The 22669-nt window shown below is 44.7% G+C and overlaps 1 protein-coding gene across 3 annotated transcripts in view; it reads right to left on the reverse strand.

The window, feature by feature from the left end:
* Nucleotides 1-22669, reverse strand: part of GFRA1 (GDNF family receptor alpha 1) — a 229566-nt gene that overhangs the window by 20079 nt on the left and 186818 nt on the right. For all 3 annotated transcript variants that reach the window (XM_055560050.1, XM_055560048.1, XM_055560049.1), the window contains 3 exons: nucleotides 16879-16988; nucleotides 13932-14066; nucleotides 9937-10118 (listed from right to left, as the gene is read on the reverse strand). In XM_055560050.1, coding sequence (XP_055416025.1) covers nucleotides 9937-10118; nucleotides 13932-14066; nucleotides 16879-16988 — 427 coding nt within the window. The remainder of the gene's footprint in view (nucleotides 1-9936; nucleotides 10119-13931; nucleotides 14067-16878; nucleotides 16989-22669) is intronic.

Consider the following 22669-nt stretch of genomic DNA (forward strand, 5'->3'; position numbering starts at 1 on the left):
CCTGATCAAGCCTCTCTGTGTCTCAGGTCTATCATCTGAAAAACGGGAATCATAACAGTAGTAACCTCATGAAGTTACTATCAAAATTGAATGAGTTTATATACATATATATATATATATATGCACACATACATATTGTTGTTCAGCTGCTCAGTCATGTCCGACTGTTTGTGACCCCATAGACTGCAGCATGCCAGGCTTCCCAGTCCTTTACCATCTCCTGGAGTTTGCTGAAACTCATGTCTATTGAATCAATGATGCCATCCAACTATTTCATCCGCAGTCACCCTCTTCTCCTCCTGCCCCCAATCTTTTCCAGCATCATATAGCATATAAATATATTTATGTAATGTGCTTAGAATAGTTCTTGACCCGCCGAGAGAACCATTTGCATATTTGCTTTATTAATACAAAACCATAAAAAGCAGAGGCGATTTAAGTTACCAAAGAAAATAGCTCTAGGATCTGTCATATGAATAGATTTTAATGTTTCCTAAAGTGGGGTTGGGGAACCACTTGCATATGGGACATTATTTAGTAGCATAAAAACATTTTTATTACTTTAATATATATAATGATTTTTTTTAATATAGAGAGCTATTGCATTGATTCTGGTTTCACAAATGTTATTAACAGTATACCTATTAATAGACATTGAGTTTAAAGATAAATATTAGGCAAATAAGAGCGCTGGTGGAATGCAGAAACAGGAAAGACTGCAAACTCCTGGTCTTTGAGGCTAAGAGGCAGGGTTAGCTCTCAAACACTATCTTTTTAGCAAATAAGAGTGCTTCCTTTTTACCAGCGTGTCACCTCTTCCCAGTGTCAGCACTAGTTAAGGAGATGTGGCAACGGCCTAGGGCAGACAGTCCTACTCTGACACCCAGGCTGGACCAAGACCTGACTAGTGTCATGGCTCCAAGCTCACAGCACCGAGAATCTGCTTTTAGGCAGTTCTCTCATGAGACTCCTGGGCATGGAGGGATGGAGCTTCAGACAGTTCTAATCCCAGGTCCTTTCTTTATTGCCTTGGTTTCCTTTCCTTCTTGGCTGGCTGTCCATAGAATATTCCTTCCCTTCCCCTCCTTCCTTAGGACATCCTACAGTGACCACATAGAGGAAGCAGCAGGATATCATGAGGTTCAAACCCTTTTTGCAAGTCAAGGAAGCAAAACCTAAAGGGCTCCATCTTTCCTCATCCATGCCCCGCCCCCCCAGCCCAAACCAGAGAACAACCTTCCTGTATGGCTCCAAGATCCAGAGCTAAAGCTCATCAATCATGGTAACAGCGGCCACCTCCAAGTGCAGAGGGCTGGCTAGTCACGCTGAGCCCTCTGCACAGTGGCACTGGTTCTCTAATCCTCACAACAAACCCCAGAGGTGGGTGATAACTTACAGGAGACATTTAGAGACAGTAAGAAATATGCCCCAGGGCAGAGAGCAATGGGAAGTGACTAGGAACCTCACTCAAGTTCAACCAACTCCAAAGCTGGAGCTCCTCCCAGCAAAGTGACTCTTAGGCTGCCAACCACAGGTTGAAAAGGAGGCACCTGCAAGGCAGCTCTAACCACTGGCAAGCATGGCATGAGTCCAGGGGACAAGTCCGCCATGCAAGGGGCCGGGTGTGGAATAAGCATCTCTCCCAGCAGTCAGCCTGTGCAAAACCCCACCACCCTGGCCTTGCTCTCCAGCGCCTCTTCTCCACAAGATTAACGGGATGCCAAAGCACCCCATTGCTCTGCTAGCATAAATTGCAAGGAAAACATTTAGAATATTGATTAAGTGCTTCATGCTAGAAGATTTAAATTTACCTCCTGTATTTCCAGGATTAGCTGACATAATGGGGTCAGTCTGCTGGCACAAATGATTTACAGAACACCCATTGGCAGCTTTCCTTTTAAAACTCAACACTTAAAATTTTCACTTGGTCACAGCCAGCAGAGTCCTGGGTATTTAGCAGGGTTGGATAATTGCCTTCTTGCCATATTGAGACTTTTGGGGTTTGGCCTGTCTGTGAAGAGCTTCAAAATCATTTCCAGTCTGGTCTGGCCCTATCCAGGCAGATGGACTTTGTTTAAGGTCTGATGAAGTACTGGGGCAACGGAAGGGTAAGGCATGCTGTTTTTCCAAGATGGAAGATCTTCTTTCAGATAGAGATTTTTGCAATATTCTAATATTCAATATTCAAACATTCTAATATGTATGAGTTAAAGAGGTTATATGCAGAGGTTAAAGACAGCCAAATTGCATCACCCCCTGCTCCTACTGGGCTTTCCTGGTGGCTCAGCTGGTAAAGAATCCACCTGCAATGCGGGAGACCTGGGTTTGATCCCTGGGTTGGGAAGATCCCCTGGAGAAGGGAATGGCTACCTGCTCCAGTATTTTGGCCTAGAGAATTCCATGGACTGTATAGTCCATGGGGTCACAAAGAGTTGGACATGACTGAGCGATTTTCATTTTCACTTTTCGCTTTCCCGCTCCTACTACCAATCTGTAAATGTTGTGCTACAGCAAACAAGGGGCTTCCCCGGTGGCTCAGTGGTAAAGAATCCTCCTGCCAATGCAGGGGACGTGGGTTAGACCCCTGGGTTGGGAAGATTCCCGGGGGAAGGAAACGGCAACCCCTCCAGGGTTCTTGCCTGAAAATCCCATGGACAGAGGAACCTGGGCTACAGTCCATGGGTTTGCAAAGAGTTGAACACAACTTAGTGACTAAACAACAACATACAAGTGCCCAACGCATTTCTATAAACTTCAAACTGTACTTGGCCAAGAGAAGGGGCTGTACTGAGAGGCCAGGGAGGTGCAGACCTAGCCTGAAATCGAGTGAATCCAGGTGGTCTGCTCCAGAAAAAAAATGCCCACCTCAAAGTCTTTGCCCTCGTGACGCACAGAGGGCCAGCACGGTCCCTCTCAGGGTTAGCACAGTCTTACTGCCAAAGAAAATGGCATGATTGTTGAAGGGGGGAAGGGACAGCCAGGCTTTGCATTGCTGACTTTAGGAATAAGCATTCTTGCAAAAATTATTCATTTAGATCCTGCTCACATCTCTTTTCTGATTGAAAAAGTTGCTCTTATGAATCCTTTCCTAGAATGCTGCCTTAAAAGTCCCACTAGGATGAGGGGAGGGGACTTGAACCTGAGATCCACAACTGCTGTCCCTCCATGTCTCACTCACAGATATATTTTTCTGGTTCATAAAAACAAACTGACTTTGGATGTCACTAGCCATGTTCCCAAGAGTCCCTACCAAGTGCCCACAACCACCTGACCTCCATCCTGCAGCTTTGGCTCTGAGCGTGTGCCCCACCTATCAGATTTTCTTCTCACAATCACACATCACATCTCCTTCCAAGAAAAGGGACAGAGGCAGTGAAGATTTCTCAAGGATCCTCAGCACTAGTCCCAAGGCTATATCCCCCAGTCTGTACAGTCTTATTTGGTCATTGTAAGCTAGGGCCGAAAAAAGGCTACTTTAAGAGGTTGTCACTTTAAGCCACCAGAGTTAAGTGATGTTCAACAATGCAAAGTAGAGATTTTTTTCTAACACCTACACTTCCAAAAGATATTTACTTTAAATAAGTGACAAGTACAGTCCATTTGATTTAAATATGCTGAGCTTTTTCCAGCTCCCAGGCCACTCAAGTGCACAGAAGATGAAATAATTGGTAGGATTTTTAATGTTTCTTTATCATGTGACCACTTTATACAAGTCAAAGGGATAGCCAACAATAGCACAGCCTGTGTGACGCTTGCTACTAATATGCCTGCCAATTAATCCTGACATGGGAGCTTGGCTGGTTACCCAAAACCTGGTATTTTATCACCTCAGGGGGTTAGCTCTTGGATGTTTCTATGACATTTTATACTAATCAATCAATTTTGCTTTTTTTAAAGCTGAGCCTTTCATAGGAACTGCAGATGAGCCCTATGCACACCACACCCAAAGCTACTCTTTTCCCCAAACAGAATTGTGTTTGGTTTGTTGATAATTACACTTTGAAACTGACTTTTGAAAATGTTTATTCTTATTTCTTCCCTTCCAAGGGGGAAATCTATCTCAAATGTTAAGACAGAAACCCAAGTCCCTCTGAGTTTTCTCATATTATTGTATATTTAAAAATATTACAAGAGGGTGCTTCTCAAGGGAAGTGAACTTTAAAGCTGCCAAAGATAGTTGACTTTCTCCAAATCTGTTACCAATGGATCCCAAGCTGGTTTAAGTCAGTTCTATTCTGAGTAATGACACACGCACTGGGACAAACGCCATGCTAAGATATTTCTAGGACCCCCTGGCAAATGGTAATTTGTCTGAAGACAGCCAGGCAGGCAAAGGAAGGACAGATGGGAAAAATGAGTCTCCTGGGAGCCCTATGTTGAAGCAGGAGTCCTAAATCAACGCCAGGGACCACGTTCTCATGGGCTAAGTCCCATTTCTCATCAGTCACTCATCCCTCCCGATCCTCTGGCTTCCACTGATTCTTTCAACCATTCTTAATGTAGGTCATTTTAAAGAGATCATCAAGCTGCAAGAAGTTTCACTGGCAAATTTTGTCTTTCCCTTATACTCTCTCTCCTGGGATTTAGTCATGAAACATCCCTGCCTAAAGCATGAGCTTTCTGTTTTTTCCATCATTCGAACTGCTGCCTTCAGGAAGCACTGGGACACATGGGTCTGTCAAATCCAGCTTCTCCTTTCCTTTTTTTCTATCCTCCCTACCCTGCTACAGCTTTATGGAGGTATAATTGACAAATAACAATTGTATTTACTTAAGGCATACAACTTGATGTTTCAATATATGTGTATATGGGGGGCTTCCCTGGTGGCTCAGATGATAAAGAATCTGCCTGCAATGCAAAAGACCTAGATATGATACTTGGGTCTGGAAGATCTCCTGAAGAAGGGAATGGCTACCCACTCCAGTATTCTTGCCTGGAGAATCACATGGGCAGAGAAGTTTGGTGGGCTACAGTCCATAGGGTCCCAAAGAGTCAGACACAAATGAGCAACTAACACTCTCACTGTCATACATTGTGAAAGGCTTACAGCAATCAAGCTGAGTAACATATTATTACACACCTGACCTAGTTAGCAGTTTTGGGCGTGGGGTGGGGTAAGAACAACTAACATGTATTCTCTAAGCAATTTCAAGCATATAATACAGTATTGCTAAGTACTGTTGCCATGCTATATATATCTAGATCTTGTTCATCTTGCATGTCTGAAAGTTTGTAACCTATAACCAGTATCTTCCCATTTTCCCCACTCCTAGGCCCTGGTAACCACCATTCTAGTCTCTGCTTTAAACAGTTCAACTTTTTTAGATTCCACATATAAATGAGATCATGAACCTAGAGGACATTATGCTAAGTGAAATAAGCCAGACACAGACAAATACTGCATGACCTCTTTTTCTATGTTTTACTTTTTCCTCTCTATCCACTCCTAATTCAAAGAAAGAGCCCAGGTCACGGAGCAAGGCGAACGTGCGCTGGCCTCGGAGTCAGACATCTTAGCCCCACCAAAGAATTACTGTGCGATCTCAGTTAAGTTCCTAGCATGTCCCTGCCTCAGCTGCCTCATTTGTAAAAGAGAAGGATGACTACCATACCTGACTGTGGGATGCTGTGAGGACTAAAAAGCACAATGCGTGTGAAATGTTTCACAAAATGAAACTCACTCTACAACTGTTAGTGCTAACTCACACCACCGTTCCCCAGTGTAACACCCCAAGCGAAGCACAATGCCACCATCCATCTCTTGCAAAGGGACTAAATGGCCAGCTGACTTGGGATTAAGCATCACATGTGACATTCTGGAACATTTACTCTACCCCAGGCAATGAAAAATTACCACCATTTAATCCTCTCAATCTAGCAGCTAGGAAGTCTGACTCTTTGCAACCTCGTGGACTGCAGCTGGCCAGGTTCCTCTGTGCATGGGATTTCCCAGGCAAGAATACTGGAGTAGGTTACCATTTCCTTCTCCAAAGAAGTCCTAGCATTTTGTAGATGAGGAAGTGGAGGCTTGGAGAGGTCACAGCGTTGGTGAGGATGAGAGTGTGGGTCTGCACACATGCTTGACTGCAAAACCCAAGCCCTCACCCCTTGCCTCACATGTGCAAAAATGAGCTCTGATAGAGTCATCTTAGGAGGTAAGGTGAGGTTTCGTGGTACCCTTAAGAGCTCCCTAGAAGTAAATGCTGTTTAGCTCCCAGGTGGGTGGATTGTGCGTGTGTCATCGGGAAGAGAGGTACAGCTGTCCCCCCGCTTCCTCTGTATTCCCCCATCTCCACTGCCCCACTCTGCTGAGAAGTTAAATGGCAATCCTGAGAGAAACATCACACTTTAATTGTACTTTGTCCCTCTGTTTATGAGGCAGAGTCCCTACCACTAATATAGGGGGAGGAAAGGCTATTTCTTGGGAATAGATCTCATGGGTCCCCTGACGTTGGCAGGGAAACCCTGCCTTGGTACAGGGTTCCCCTTACAGGGGAGATGGTCGAGCAGATCTAGATGGAGGTAAATGCTGGTGGCCAGGCCAAGCACCACACCACAAAAAGCAGAGGACAGATGATCTGGTGGGGTGGGGGCGGGCAGGGAGATGCAGAGAACACCACCTCCTCATGGCTGGCAGACTGCTCTCCCATGGGGAAAAACTGATTTCAAGGAGCTTCCAAAATAACTATTCTTCTGAGATGCCACCTAGTCACAGAGTCTGAACTTCCAAAGACACTGACCAGCTGCATCTTGCCTACCATTTGTACATTCACAGAGGACAGAATTTCAGTTTTGAATGCCCACCTCCATGAAGTTTCCAGAACACCAAAGGAGGTTAATAAGCAGGCTGGACACTGCCTCTGCCGTCAAGCTCCATGTACTTAGACACGAGCAGAGAAGAACCTGTTTCTGCTGCAGCCAGAGCTTTGCCTCTTCCTGTGGTCAGGAACCACCTCTGGCCACTGTTATCACCTCATTATAACAGGGTCCTACCCTCATCTGGCCACCAGTCTTTATTGATGCTGGAGTCTGAGCGGACCCGACAAGAACCGAAGGCTGACCTAGGAGGAAGCAGGACACTGAGGCTTGGCCACGGAGAAAGAAGAGACTGCTCTGTGGTGCTACGTCTGCTTCTAGACACACCTCTAACCAGCTGGTGACTTGGTGCAAGCGGCTTCCCCTCCCTGAACTGCAGGGCTCTGCTGTAGGGTGGTTAGATGCCGCAGTATTCCCCAAGCCTCCTCCTACTTCTGGCATTTTTTGCATGGTGCTTTGAAGATGGGGACAGCTCAGGAAATGCTTTAGAAGTATGAAGAACATCTGGTTGACCCTGGATGCCTTCCCACCCACCTTCTCCTTAGTCTTCTGTGTGAGTGCGTTTGAGAGTGTGATGTTGGTAGGGACCCAGGAGGATGAGAACAGAAACACAGCTCAGCTGAATGGCAGATGGGATATCTAAGAAGAAGAGGGGAGTGTTGGGGTGAGAAGATAGCAAGCAAAGCAGAAGGAGAAAAACTGCCCCCGGGACCTCACTGGTGGTCCAGTGATTATGAATCTGCCTTCCAATGCAGGGGACGCAGGTTTGATCCCTGACCCATTTCAGGAAATGAAAATCCCACATGCAGCAGGGCAACTCAGCCTGGGGACTGCACTAGAGAGAAGAAGAACTAGCAAGGAGCCTGAGCGCCACAACGAAGGATCCCATGTGCCACAACTAAGACCCAGCATAGCCAAATAAATGAATAAATAGTGTAAAACAGAAAAAAAAGAAAAACTGCCCCAATACTTTCTAGGGAACAGACGAGGCGGTGAGTCAAGAAGGTATTCGCAGAGAAGTTTCTGGTAAGTGTTCTGGTGAGGGGGATCTCAGTGGGGCCCGGGGTGGGGGTGGTGGAGAGGTGGGAGGACATATTTCTGTGACAAGGCTGAAGGGACAGCACTGTGCTTGGCACATGTCCCTTCCTCTAGCATGGCAGGAGGCAGCAGTCACCACGTGGTCAACACTGCCTCTCAAATCCAGGAGGAATCGTGGAAAGAACACAAGCCTCTGGATTCCAGGGCCGGTTCCATGACGTGCCAGCTCTGTGGGCTCGAGCCGAAGTGTCCCCTCACTGAGCCCCACATCTTCTGATGAAAGAACAAGGTGGACAACGCTGCAGTAAGAGCACAATCATACCATCCCTCCCCCAGCCCCCAGGAGGGTAGTACCCAAGGAGGTGAGGTGTGTGGAAATCCTTGGTGAAGATATGAAGAGGTTCCCAAATAGCTGAATACTCATTATGATGAAAAAAATAAAAAGGCAGAATAGGCACTCTGCTTTGACTAAAGTCAGGAAATGACCATTCGTAGGTCATCGTGGTCCTGGCCCTTAGAGATCTGCCTCAACTCCAAAGAAGCCTCTGGGCCATTTTCACTGGATTCTGTTCCACGAGGGGCTTTCAGTGCAGTGTTTCACAGCAACTCAAACGCAAGAGTATCTTCTTGTGCTTCCTGAAGAATGAAGCTGTCCAGGATGCTACATTTGCCTTAATACTTCACTAATAACACTGTCTCTGGTATAGCTTTAGACAGAGTTAAATATTCCACATTGAGTCTAAATGCTAGTGATGGAGACAAAGCCAAGGGCTCCCAAGACAATCCCCTGAATGGGAGAAAATATTTGCCAAGTGATATGACTGATAAGGGATTAATATCCAGCACATATAAACAGTTCATACAATGTAACACCAAAGAAATAAACAACCCAACTAACAAATGGGCAGAAGAACTGAATACACATTTTTCCAAAGAGGAAATGCAGATAAAAACCACAAGGAGATATCATCTCACACCTGTCAGCATGGCTATCATCAACAAGGACACGGACAACATGTGGAGGATGTGGGAAAAGGGGTTCTTGAGTACTGTTGCTGAGAATGTAAGTCGGTATAGCCACTGTGGAAAATAGTATGGGAGGTTTCTCAAAAAAACCTAAAGACAGAGCTATCACATGAGTCTGCAGTTCCACTCCTGGGTATATATACAAGGAAAACAAAATGCTAATTTGAAAAGATACCTGCACCCCAATGTTCACAGAAGCATTATTTACAATAGCCAAGATACGAAAGCCAACTAAGTGTCCATCAACAGATGAATGGATAAAGAAGATACACACACAACGGACAACCACTCAGCCATTAAAAAGAATGGGACTTTGCCATTTGCAGCAACACGGATGACCCTGGAAGGCATTATACTAAGTGAAATAAGTCAGAGAGAAGAAGACAAATACTGTATACCACTTATATGTGGAATCTAAAAAATACAATAAATTAGTGAATATAACAAAAACAAAGCAGACTCATGGACAGAAAGAATAAACTAGAGGTTACAAGTAGAGAGAAGGGCTGGGGGGAGGGGCAATACAGGAGTGGGAGGCACAAACTGCTGGGTATAAGACAGGTTCAAGGATGTATTATACAACACAGGGAATATAGACACTATTCTGTAATAGCTGTAAATGGAGAGTAACCTTTAACAGTTGTATAAAATTTTAAAAAATTCTTTTTAGAAAGCCAAGAGTTCCTTCTTCCTTTTCTGAATGCTGCTGCTTTGGACAGAACACTGAAAAGCATACTAAATAAACAAATAGCTAACTCAAATCTACCACTTCGCAAACAGAAAGCTTAAGGATTCATCTGGCCAAGCCCCTCATTTTACTGCTTGGACCAAAGGCCCATGCCTCGTAAATGGCAGAGTTGGTCCCAGAGGCCATCTGTCTCTCCACTCTACAGTACATCATGATCTTCACCTCTTGTGGTTAAAATGCACTTTTAAGATTTAAACCTGAGCAGCATTCTATCTCTTTCCAACCATCTCTAAACGCATTTCAGAAAATGAGTCTGTGTCCCCACCCAGAAGACCGAGCCAATGGAGAGTTCGGGCCTGTTCTCTTACCTGTAAGTTTGCACAAGGTGGTAAAACATGAGTGGGGATTTCATTCTCAGAGCCTGCTGGCCCCAGGGGCTTGTTCTTGACCCGGAAGGCTGTGGTGGCGGCGGCAGTGGTGGTCTGAGCTGGGAGGGCTGGCTGCCACACAGTCACATCCGAGCCATTGCCAAAGGCTTGAATTGCATTTTCTGCAGTAAAACAGGAGGAAATCCAATTTCAAAGTCAAGCGGCAAATGTAACAGACAGGATACGTGAAGCCAGAGAGGCACACTAGAAATTCTGATGAGAGCACTGGACTTCTCTAAGCAAAACCCATCCATCCATCCACCCCCTACATACTGAGAGCCAGCCATGGGTCAGGTGCTCTAAAATCAATTCACTCATTAAACCCTGAACTGGACACTTACCTATGCTCTGTGAGTGCAACAAATATTGACCATGTCCCTCTTCAGGTAGCAGGTACTGAATAAGATCCTTTCCCTGAAACATCCATCAGTCGAGTCTTTTGAAACGTGACTCAAAATAGCCTCAGACCTGCTATTTGGGATCACAATCACTGTTCCATCTTTCAAAAAAATGCTTGTGTCAAAATTTTATACTAAAGGCAAGCTAATTAATAAGTACCACATCCCTAATTATGAGACTGGGGTGACTCAGTAGCATTCATACGAATTCAGCAGGCAGTGAAATCAAACAGCAAAAAAAAAAAAAAAAAAAAAAATGTGATCCGCTACCAAAGAGCACCTACTATGAGCTCAGCATTGCTCAAAGTATAAACACAACCGATTTCTTTAAAAGAAAAATACATCCTAAACCTCATCAATAATATATCGTGAAAATGTAAGCAAGATTATTTTTTTGCTTTCTGCTCCCAGTCTTCTGAACAAAATCTGCATAATTAGGAAGGTGCAGCCCTGCTTAAATGAAAAGTTTAAAATGTAAAACTTTAAAAGCTTATTACAATTTCATGGGATTAGATTGTTTTTTATGGCAAGAGTAAATTGGTTGTGTGTTGTTCCCCTCCCCGAGATGAATAAAAAACAGGTTTTAATCAGGTCCTCAGGGATTTGGCCTGGATTTAGGAATTTTTTTTTTATTTCATATTCATTGTATAAGAAATCAAACTCTTCCATTTGGGACCTGAATGTGCAAATTGTTAATATATGACTCTTAGCTGGCATTTTTCGATATACGAGACAGAATAATTTAAGCCTAATCTTCCTCTCAGAAGTGACATTTTGTTCTAAAATTGTTATCCTTGAAGTTCAGCAAATTGGAAGCTTGTTTTTGAAAACTTTACATTTTTTAGTCTGTAGGAAACAGCTTCAAATTAATATCAATGCTTCTTGAGCTCCGAGCTGGGTTACAGAGCTTAACGGGTGGGTGGAGGGTAAAGAAGGTGGTACTTGGGCAACCAGTTTCCTTAAATGACCCCGGACTACAACAATAAAACAAAACCTTCCTTTGCCCCATTAAGGCATGTAGATTCAGGAGACCCACTTCATTTGTTGGAACTGTGATTTCCAGCATGTTTGCCTTGTCATTTGGGAAGACTGTCCACTCGCTCACTCAGTCATTCAGGTGTCAATGGAATACCTACTAAGTGCCAGGCACTATTCTGTGCTGAGAATCAGCAGGGAACAAATGACACCAACACGACAGAAAAGTCCCTGTCCTCTTGGAGGTTATATTCTGGTTGAGGAGGCAAACAGAGAAAGTATATAATACACCGTTGTTGTTCAGTTGCTAAGTCATGTCTGACTCCTTGCGACCCTATGAACTGTAGCCTGCCAGGCTTCTCTGTCTATGTGGTTCTCCAGGCAAGACTACTGGAGTGGGTTGCCATTCCCTTCTTAAGGGGATCTTCCCTTCCCAGGGACTGAACTCGGGTCTCCTGCATTGCAGACAGGTTCTTTTACCATCTGAGCCACCAGGGAAGCAATAGATTGGCATCATGCTTGTGCTACGGGAATTAGAGAGGTTTGGTTAATTTGAAGAGATGGGGAACTGGGTTATTACATTTGGGTTGAAACCTACAAATTCCAATTCCTTCTACCCTAGGGCCTGTTGCAAGAGGCTGAATTTAGTCTTTGTCTTTGGTAGGCTGTGCTCCATCTAATCAAAGTATAAATGGAATGACTATGAAAAATTCTGGCTGGCTTTGGTCCTCATTGAAGACCAAATGTGTTTATGTTTATTAAAAAATCATTAGCATTAAGATACCATTCTTCCCTTCACCAAAGTATTATTAAGCAGGGACCACTTTAATTTCTCTCTGAGGCAGTGGTTTTCCAGCCCAAGTGAGTATAATCTTTTTTTTCTCACACTGACCTCTGTTGTCATTGCTTTATCTTCATTAAAACCTGGATTCTGCCAGAAGAGTGTGCAGGACGTGAAAAAGAGGATACACACACACACACACACAAACACACACACACGATTTATTTCTGTCAAGACCAAAGAAGAAGCTTAAGGTATAGTTCCATGATATAGTGCCCAATGCTATTCTGGCAAATGTCTCCACCCTTTAGACTGGTTTGAAACTTCATTTCAGTAACCAAAAGCTTGTTTTCATTTTAAGATGATCAAAGCATTTGGTTATAGCCAAGAACCCACTGAGTGAATCTCTTAGATTTCTCTTTACAACAAAAGAAACAATGAGGAGGTTTTTGAAGTAACACTTAATAGCTTTCCTGTGTACAAGCAGTAAAGAGTTTGCTAATTCTTTAAAAGTCAGTCAGAATACCATGGAGAAATTGTCACCTAAGGGCACAGTGCTCAGAGGTAGGTGAACCTTGGCCCACGCTTCCCACTGGGAAGTTCTACCTGGTCCTTGATGTTCAGGCTTGTGTTTTTATCCACCAGCCCCTCAATCTCAGGCCTGATGCAGAAGCCCACGGGGTGCAGGGGCTGCAGAGGAAGGAACTGGGTGGGGCTTTGGATCCTATCTCTGGCGTGGCTGGTCTAGGTGAACACCAGCCGCTTATTCCACTGTGACATGGAGATACTATTAAGTGCATCTCCTAGGATTCTTGTGCAGGTTACAGTCAATGAGACAATGCATTGGGCTGGCCAAAAAGTTTGATCAAGTTTTCCCTAACATCTTACGCGAAAACCCGAACAAGCTTTTTGGCCAACCAGATATAAGTTACACTTCTCCTAAGAGGGAGTTTGCAGACAGAGGAGGCACCCGATAAATGCATGGTGGCTGCTGCAAGACACGAATGAGGTATTCAGCTGGATCTTTGCCTGTGGCACACACATCTCGGTGGATAGGAGGGAGACTTGGCACAGTGCTTCGAAGTTCATTTGATGAGGCTCATCGTTCACACTTGTACATTTCTCTCTATCCCTCTTCCCCTGGGAAACGTGTTTCCAAATTGCCTAAAGGACCCTGCAATAATAATGGTACTGTTTCCAAGCAGAAACCTCCCCCAGACCCCTACCCCCAGCTCATCTCATCTCCGGAGATATTCAAAGCTCCTGGCTGCATCACCAGCCCATTCCACTCAAGAACTGCTGCTTCTCCTCTGAGCCAACCCTGAACATCCAGGGGGCTATTGATGTTAACATTCTAATTTTTCTCACAGAGCCCTTGGAGGCCTACCCTCATCTAACTTGCCCGAGTCTTTCACATTGTGTATGCTGCCCAGGTTTTAAAAACCTCTGGAACTGATGTGGGGCTGGTTGCCAAGATCAACATCTCATCTGTGGGTGGAAGTGTTCCTCCCCACACGCTGTGCCCTTGGCTATTGAGTCTTTCACTTCCTGGGGCTTCTGGACTCGCCACCTTGGCAGCACCCAGTTCATCACTTGCTCTGGTCCTGCTGCAACATGCAGTGTGGCTAAAAGGATCTGGATTCACCATGAGCGATCAGGAAAAAAAAAAAGAGAGAGAGACACACACACACACAGAGGAGGCGGACATAGGAAACATGAAAGTACAGTTTGAACTTAGGGGAAAACGTTTGTGTGGCTGTTGTCTATTTTTTCAAACTCACTAAGACATGTGTTGTCCTTGAAGAAATTCAGAAATTTCAAGCATTCCTCCAGGTCGTTTCCGCTGTTCGTGCAGTCACACCAGGGGGCCACGCTGAGGCTACTGGAGTCTATGTAGTTGGGGGTCATGACTGTACCTAAAAGAGTAAAAGCAAGGCGTTTTATTCCTGTGTGATGATATAAACTTTCCTATAGCCTGAAAAGAAACAAATGTTCCTCTGACTACGGATGCGCTGTGGATAACACCGTGGATAATTACAAACACTGTGTTTGCTGAGTGGGAAATTATGTTAAGCAGTGCATTTTCTTGGCAATTTATCTTGAGCACATAAAATAATTTACACATTTACTTAAAAAATTCTAACAGAACTCCTTGAGCTGCGCTTAGGGTATTTTTCTCTGCACAAATGGTGTGGATGTCGTGGAGCAGGAGAGAATTAACTTAGAATGCATGAATTGCCAAATCCCTTGCATTTTCTTGAAAATGTCATTAATCTTCACAAATAGATAGAGCTGGTTTTACATATCTTAAAAGGCCTTTTAGGACTTTGCCATCTACTTCCTTCAGAAGCAAATGGCTCCTTCAGAGTAACCCAGGGAAGCTTAGAAGCTTTCCTTATGGGTTACCCCACGTTCTAGATGTATTCAAGGACGCCTCTGCTCACTAGACTCTCAACAGATTTAAACAAGGTCTTCCAAGTTGTGATGGAATTGGAAATAAACAGTGGAAATTTCCTAAGCCAGTGGCTCCTCCAGTATTGTCTTAATAGTCCTCAAAAATCCTCAAAGAAATGCTGGGTGGTCTCTTGCCCACATCTTCCTGTGTATCCATTGTTCTTCTGATGAGTTCTGTATTGGTGCAAATAAACAATGCATTTACACTTAACACAACCCAAATGTCTTCTCCCAGGTGGCTCACACCAGGCAATGCCTACTTATGCCAAGAAGCCTTCTGTTTTTATATATTTTGTGGAAGTAAGAAGTAATAGGCAGTCCAGTGAGCCACAGGATATATTTGGTTCAGAAACAGAAAAAAAAAAAAGAATTCTTTTTAAGCTCTTATGGATCAAGGGCATATCTTCTTTGCTGTACATTCCTTACTGACTTGAACTAAACAATTTCCCATTCTACCTTGGGAGGAAAACTTCGACCCACAGCAGAGAGAAGCTTGTAACTTTAGGTGAGAAAGAACAGGCACCCCCAACACTGAATGAAGAGGTTAGAGTATGTCTGCTAAGCACCCACTGTATGTCTGGCTCCAGAATGGATCCCTGACATTTGGAAAAGGTAGGAACTAACTTTGTCTTCAGAGATCTTAGAACACAATGACCAGAGTGGAGGGAAAGATCTGGACCCAAGAGAGAAATAAATTTTGGCTCACAGAATGCATTGTTTCAACTAGTTCTTCCCTTCAGTGATTTCATTATCCTCAGGTATGTAATAGTTTGTTGAGCTTGAACCCACATGGAGTTTTCAATGAGCACGTGCACCTCGAATGTGCAGACTAAGGTATTAACAGTGGTCATATCTGCGAGTGGGGCTAGAGATCTTTTAACACTGTGGGTTTCTCTGCATTTTAAAAAACTCTTTACAATGAACACGACTTAATTCATTGCTATTTCTTAAACATGTAATTCTATCATTGATAAATAATCCTTACTAGGGACTACTTTATTTAAGAGAAGGAAAAACTGAATGCAAATTTGGAGGAGTGACTTCCCTGGCTGCCCAGTGGTTAAGACTCCAGGCTTCCACTGCAGGGTGGTCACAGGTTTGATCCCTGGTCAGGGAACTAAGAAGTCACATGCCAGTCCTGCCAGTCTCACAACATGGCCAAATAAAAAAATAAATAAAAATGGAGGGCTGACTTAAGGAAGATAAGCTCATGGGACCTATCAGTGAGAATGGTCAGTCGCTGGTGAAAGGTATTACCCAAGACAGCACAGGTATCCTTGCAAATAAAATTGGGCTGAGTGTACAGCACCTGCATATCCCAGCCTTCAGTATGGCCAGCGCTTTTCCCGGTGACTCTTGCTGAAGACATGCTGCGACAAAGACTCTGGTCTGTGCTGTCCCTCTTGATAGGACGTTCTTCCTGCCCAGGGACTAGTGTGATAGTGGCAGGAGCTGGCGCCCTGGCTGAGCCATCAGGCTCCTGACAACTGTGATTCCCCTCATCCTTCCCCAGCTTTCACTATGTGTTCCTTCTCACACGACAGTCGTGAGGGAGCCCTGCCTCCAAGGCTTCCTACAGCCCCGGTACCAGGAGCCTCATCCTTTTCTCCTGCTGCCCTGTTTATTTCTGGGCACGAACCTGCCTCACTCCTGTCCTCTCCCAACTCACCAGTGCCTTGCCTAATTGCACTGCTCTCCTGAATGCCAAGAACCTCAGGTCTTAAAAGACAGAACAAGACTACTTCTGCTATGTTTGTTCTCAGGGAAAAAATATTAGGGAAACCTGCCCCCGCCACCAGGAGCTGAATTACCCAGACTATTAATGGCAAGCAGAACACCAAGTCTTCAGGGATTTTCCTTCCAAAGGGCCATTTCAGGGAAACAGCCTTTCTGACTTCCCCAGACTGCATGACTTCCAAGCTCCCCCTCTCCAAAGTTATGTACTTCAGTTCACTTGGTTTGACTTGCTCTCCTCCTCCATAACCATGCTTTCCCCACTTACTTCTGTTCTGTGCGGTCAGTTCTTCAACTGAGATGTGTCCCCGGTCTTCACACTTGCTGCCTCCCTGCTCTTTAATAATTCCTGCCTTTGTGCATTCATTATTCTTTTCCCCCACTTTTTTAGAGACAAGTCCTAAAGAACTCAACATCAAAACGCCAGCACAGAGGGTTCCGAGGAGATTTTTACAACCACAGAGGCTATAGGCTACAACGGAAGGACTCTGGGTGTTTGTGAACCAGCATTTTCTCCCATCCCATGTCTCCCCATCTTACCAATAAGCCCCGAGTAGGCGAGGAGGCAGTCAGCGTAATTTTCCTTTAGACAGCTGCTGACAGACCTTGACTCCGGCTGGCAGTTGGTGAAAAAATCGGCCAGGCGAGATCTGCAACAGAAGAAAGTTGGGGGAGGGGGGGAGGATGTGTTTCAAAATAGCCCAAGCTTCTGCACAGACATAATTTTTCCTAATTCCTTTCTCAATAGGCCTTTTTCAACATCCCCAAATACAGAGAGTGTAGACTCTTAAAATGTTAGCATCTTCTCTTATATACAAGCCCCCGGCTATCCCCTCGCCCACCTGTGTCTGCTTCTTTGCAGAGAAGTCTTCAGGGCCTGCAACTGGAGAAATCTTGACGCTTTGAAGTTTCCCTTCAATATTTATTTCTGACTAGACTTATTTGCATCTTTAGGAAATATGCTTCTGCACACACTCACCGGAGATCCACAGTGGGAAAATATTTACTTTATACAGAAACATGTCCCTGGCGTCCAAATAGGATCCTACAGCCCATCTGCTCCCGTAATTCCTAGTGGCTTTAAAAATATGCGTATCTAGTCTTCTAAGTCATCTCTCATCTACCACTCCAGGGAGGGCAGTGGTATGTTCCAGCCAAGGGATGCTGAGGGGGAAGTTCGCCTTTCCAGCACTGCAGGGAAAGGCAAAAGGGACCAGGTGACGCTGGCTCAGGATGCGACTGGCTGTAGGGGATCCCCTGGTCGAAGTGCAGCATCTGTCTGCAGTTTGGGAAGCCTCCACGGGCCAGCACAGTCCACCCAGAAGCCCTGGGTGGTGGTGAAGTTGCCGAAGTACAAAGGGGCTGCAGACATCACTGGTCTGCAAAGGAAAGGGGCTCTTTGTGGCCAACCAGCTGTTTTTCAGTCTGAAGAGGATATTGTTGGAGAAATTCTAAATGAGAACTGGGCCATCTCTGAGGTCATCCGAGCAGACAACAGCTCTGTTTCTATGTGAGGAACACAATAGACTTCAAGAGAAGCTAAATTATCTGGCAATTACAGGAGACAATGGATGGCTGTCTTAGCTCCTTCTCTTTAGCGCACTCGAGTTGGCAGCCAACATACCCAGGGCTGTTTTTACCTCTTTCCACCCAAGAAATTGTATTTACTTAGCATCTCTAACGGTATAAACAGGGTTGCCTGGGTGGGGCTGAGCAAGGTAGAATGTGTGGAGATCACAGGGGTTTGTAAAGGATCTGTAGGAAGCATATTCTGGGCCCTTTTCCTACAATTTGAACTGGAAGAAGATTAAAAGGCCTGATGAAATGATCTGTGTGCACAGCACATTGGAAAGGCTGCACAGTGTTCCTATGGGATTGGTCTCTCCTTGAACCCATGTAAACAAGGCGTGTCTGAGCTTTCCTATCTGCGCCGATCTGTACACTCCGTATGTCGTGTGCCTGGTTCCATCACTGTGACTCCCCGGGGCAGGTGCTGGAGCTCTGTTTTATTTTCTTTGCACAGCACCTGACACTCCTCAGAATGCTTCCCGAGCGGGGCCATGTGGTGCAGTTAAGTGGCTTGGCAAAAATCCTCCAAATGAGGCTGGTGCATGCGCCTGTGTGTGTGTGTGTGCCCGCATCCCTCCCACAGTCTGAGCCTAGCTGGTGTTTTCTGACTCTAATTGAACACACCGAAGGGCGTAAAACCTGGCCATTTTCTGTAGCCTGGTTAAAGGATTTATCTTTCAGAAGAAATCCCTAAAGGTGACTCAGACTTACTCAATTGGCACCAATGGCATCCATCTTGGATCGAGTGTCAATTTCAGAAGAGTTTTCCTGGTCATGAAAGTTAATGATCTCATGGCACTGGGCTTCTAACTTTGCAGAGGCCAACTGTGTGGTTCAGGCAGCTGGGACTCCAGCTCTGCACACAAGCTGATCAGCTCCCTGACCTGGCAGCCCTGCGCTCCCAGCTGCCCCCCCAGAGAGGGATGAAAGGTCGCACTGTCTCCAAGCCTCCTGCTTCTCGTAGTCTCTCGAGCAGACTATTAACTGAACAGCACCGTGACTCGGATTACTATCCTCCAGCGGGAGGCTAATGCCACCAGACTCATTTTGCTTAACAACCTCAGAATTGACTCACAATTGGACTCTGGAATGAAAGGCTAATTGAGTTAGTCTGCTGCAGAGAACATAACCCTGATTGGGAGGATAAAACTAGATATACTGCTTGAGCATCTCCCTGAACAGGCTGGTTTTGGAGAGAAGATTGTCAGCCCAGATCTCAGTCCTAAGACAAAACCAGCCAGCGGATGCCAAGAGTTTCAAAAATAATGGTGAGCCCACGAGGCATTGCTGAAATATGAACATTTCACTGGTTCCTTCACCTCTGATCCACCTCCCTCTGCCATTCATGTTTGGAGACACGATGATCACTTTATGGGATCCACATTTAACAGATAGAAAAACTAAAGGCAGAAGAAGTTTATACAGTGGTTGTGCAAGCAGGTGGACTGGTACATTTTCATGAATTCTGCGAGTTGGTTAACTTCACAGTGGTAGCTTGAAAGTGGACTAGGTGGGAGAATTTTCATCATGGTAATCTGCCAGCTTTACATATCACAACCCTATGCTGTCCTTAGAGATCAGATCAGATCAGTCGCTCAGTCGTGTCCAACTCTTTGAGACCCCATGAATCGCAGCACACCAGGCCTCCCTGTCCACCACCAACTCCCGGAGTTCACTCAAACTCACGTCCATCGAGTCAGTGATGCAATCCAGCCATCTCATCCTCTGTCTTCCCCTTCTCCTCCTGCCCCCAATCCCTCCCAGCATCAGAGTCTTTTCCAATGAGTCAACTCTTCGCATGAGGTGGTCAAAGTACTGGAGTTTCAGCTTTAGCATCATTCCTTCCAAAGAAATCCCAGGGCTGATGTCCTTCAGAATGGACTGGTTGGCTCTCCTTGCAGTCCAAGGGACTCTCAAGAGTCTTCTCCAACACCACAGTTCAAGAGCATCAATTCTTTGGCTCTCAGCCTTCTTCACAGTCCAACTCTCACATCCATACATGACCACAGGAAAAACCATAGCCTTGACTAGACGAACCTTTGTTGGCAAAGTAATGTCTCTGCTTTTGAATATGCTATCTAGGTTAGTCATAACTTTCCTTCCAAGGAGTAAGCGTCTTTTAATTTCATGGCTGCAGTCACCATCTGCAGTGATTTTGGAGCCCAGAAAAATAAAGTCTGACACTGTCTCTACTGTTTCCCCATCTATTTCCCATGAAGTGGTGGGACCGGATGCCATGATCTTCGTTTTCTGAATGTTGAGCTTTAAGCCAACTTTTTCACTCTCCTCTTTCACTTTCATCAAGAGGCTTTTGAGTTCCTCTTCACTTTCTGCCATAAGGGTGGTGTCATCTGCATATCTGAGGTTATTGAGATTTCTCCCGGCAATCTTGATTCCAGCTTGTGTTTCTTCCAGTCCAGCGTTTCTCGTGATGTACTCTGCATATAAGTTAAATAAACAGGGTGACAATATACAGCCTTGACGTACTCCTTTTCCTATTTGGAACCAGTCTGTTGTTCCATGCCCAGTTCTAACTGTTGCTTCCTGACCTGCATACAAATTTCTCAAGAGGCAGATCAGGTGGTCTGGTATTCCCATCTCTTTCAGAATTTTCCACAGTTTACTGTGATCCACACAGGCAAAGGCTTTGGCATAGTCAATAAAGCAGAAATAGATGTTTTTCTGGAACTCTCTTGCTTTTTCCATGATCCAGCGGATGTTGGCAATTTGATCTCTGGTTCCTCTGCCTTTTCTAAAACCAGCTTGAACATCAGGAAGTTCACAGTTCACATATTGCTGAAGCCTGGCTTGGAGAATTTTGAGCATTACTTTACTAGCGTGTGAGATGAGTGCAATTGTGCGGTAGTTTGAGCATTCTTTGGCATTGCCCTTCTTTGGGATTGGAATGAAAACTGACTTTTTCCAGTCCTGTGGCCACTGCTGAGTCTTCCAAATTTGCTGGCATATTGAGTGCAGCACTTTCACGGCATCATCTTTCAGGATTTGGAATAGCTCAACTGGAATTCCATCACCTCCACTAGCTTTGTTCGTAGTGATGCTTTCTAAGGCCTGCTTGACTTCACATTCCAGGATGTCTGGCTCTAAGTCAGTGATCACACCATCATGATTATCTGGGTCGTGAAGATCTTTTTTGTACAGTTCTTCTGTGTATTCTTGCCATCTCTTCTTAATATCTTCTGCTTCTGTTAGGTCCATACCATTTCTGTCCTTTATCGAGCTCATCCTTGCATGAAATGTTCCTTTGGTATCTCTGATTTTCTTGAAGAGATCCCTAGTCTTTCCCATTCTGTTGTTTTCCTCTACTAGCAAAATGCTCTCAAAAAACCAGCATGGTGTAGTCAATCCCACAGATAAAGGAAGTATCTTTACTTCCTTCGAGTTCTTGGGAACTCAAAGTTCTTGGGAGTTGAATTTCAGAGCTTCCTGGATGAGCTACCTCTCCCATCCCTAATCACCTTTGTGTCAAATGACATGTGAAATGGTGTCATAAGTTAACCTCCCGTCTCCAGTATCTTCCAAAGAAACAAAACAGTTCTCTCTAAAGATGCTCCCATCCCAACAACACAGTCACCGAAATCTCTCAAAGCAACGTGTGCAAATGATTACAGGTATTGATAAAGCAGCTGACTTCTTGTCCTTTGTATTGACTGAATGACGGGTCAAATGTATGTGTTAATAAGGATGAATGAGTTCCCTGTCCCTAAACCCAAATAACCTGCCATCTAGAAGCTGAGAGAAACAAGTAAAAAGATGGTAATACCATTATGGCTAGTTCTCAATAAAAGACAAGAAAGGTTGCTAATAAAAGTAACACAACATGAATCAAGTGTTTAGAATATGTTCGGTACGTCTTCATATACTTTGTATTTTTCCCTGGCAACTCTAATAAGGTAAGGACAATTACTCTGTTATCTTAATTTCACAGAGGAGGAAACAACATCTTATTGAGTTTAGACTAGATTGAAATAGTGAATAGCAGAACCAGGATTTAAAAGCTATGACAAACCTAGACAGCATATTAAAAAGCAAAGACATCACTTTGCTGACAAAGGTCTGTACAGTCAAAGCTATGGTCTTTCCAGTAGTTATGTACTCAATGAGAGTTGAACCATAAAGAAGGCTGAGTGCCAAAGAACTGATGCTTTCAAACTGTGGTGCTGGAGAAAACTCTTGACAGTCCCTTCGACAACAAGGGGATCAAAGCAGTCAATCCTAAAGGAAATCAATCCTGAATACTCATTGGAAGGACTGATGCTGAAGCTGAAGCTCCAATACTTTGGCCACCTGATATGAAGAGCTGAGTCATTGGAAAAGACCATTATGCTGGGAAAGACTGAAGGCAGAAGGAGAAGAAGGTGGCAGAGGATGAGACTATTGGATAGCATCACCGATTCAATGGACATGAACTTGGGCAAACTCCAGGAGTTAGTGAGGGACAGGGAAGTCTGGCATGTTGTAGTCCATAGGGTTGCAAAGAGTTGAACACTTCTTAACAACTGTACAACAACAAATTCTTACTCTACAATTTAAGCTTTTAACACAACAGGAACTAGTTTCAGAGAAGTTGTAATATTGAGACTGAGGCTTGGAGGATCAGTAGGATCCTTCAGGTAAAGGTGGAAGAGGGTGTTCCCTCTGCAGAAGGAAGCAGTAAGTGATAAAGTAACCACATTCATAAAAATCCCAGGAGAACAATCATAGAGTATTTGTACCTGCCAGGCACTGATCGAAGTGTCTGGCA

This window comes from Bubalus kerabau, chromosome 22 (assembly GCF_029407905.1).
Source record: "Bubalus kerabau isolate K-KA32 ecotype Philippines breed swamp buffalo chromosome 22, PCC_UOA_SB_1v2, whole genome shotgun sequence".
Taxonomy (NCBI): Eukaryota; Metazoa; Chordata; class Mammalia; order Artiodactyla; family Bovidae; genus Bubalus; species Bubalus kerabau.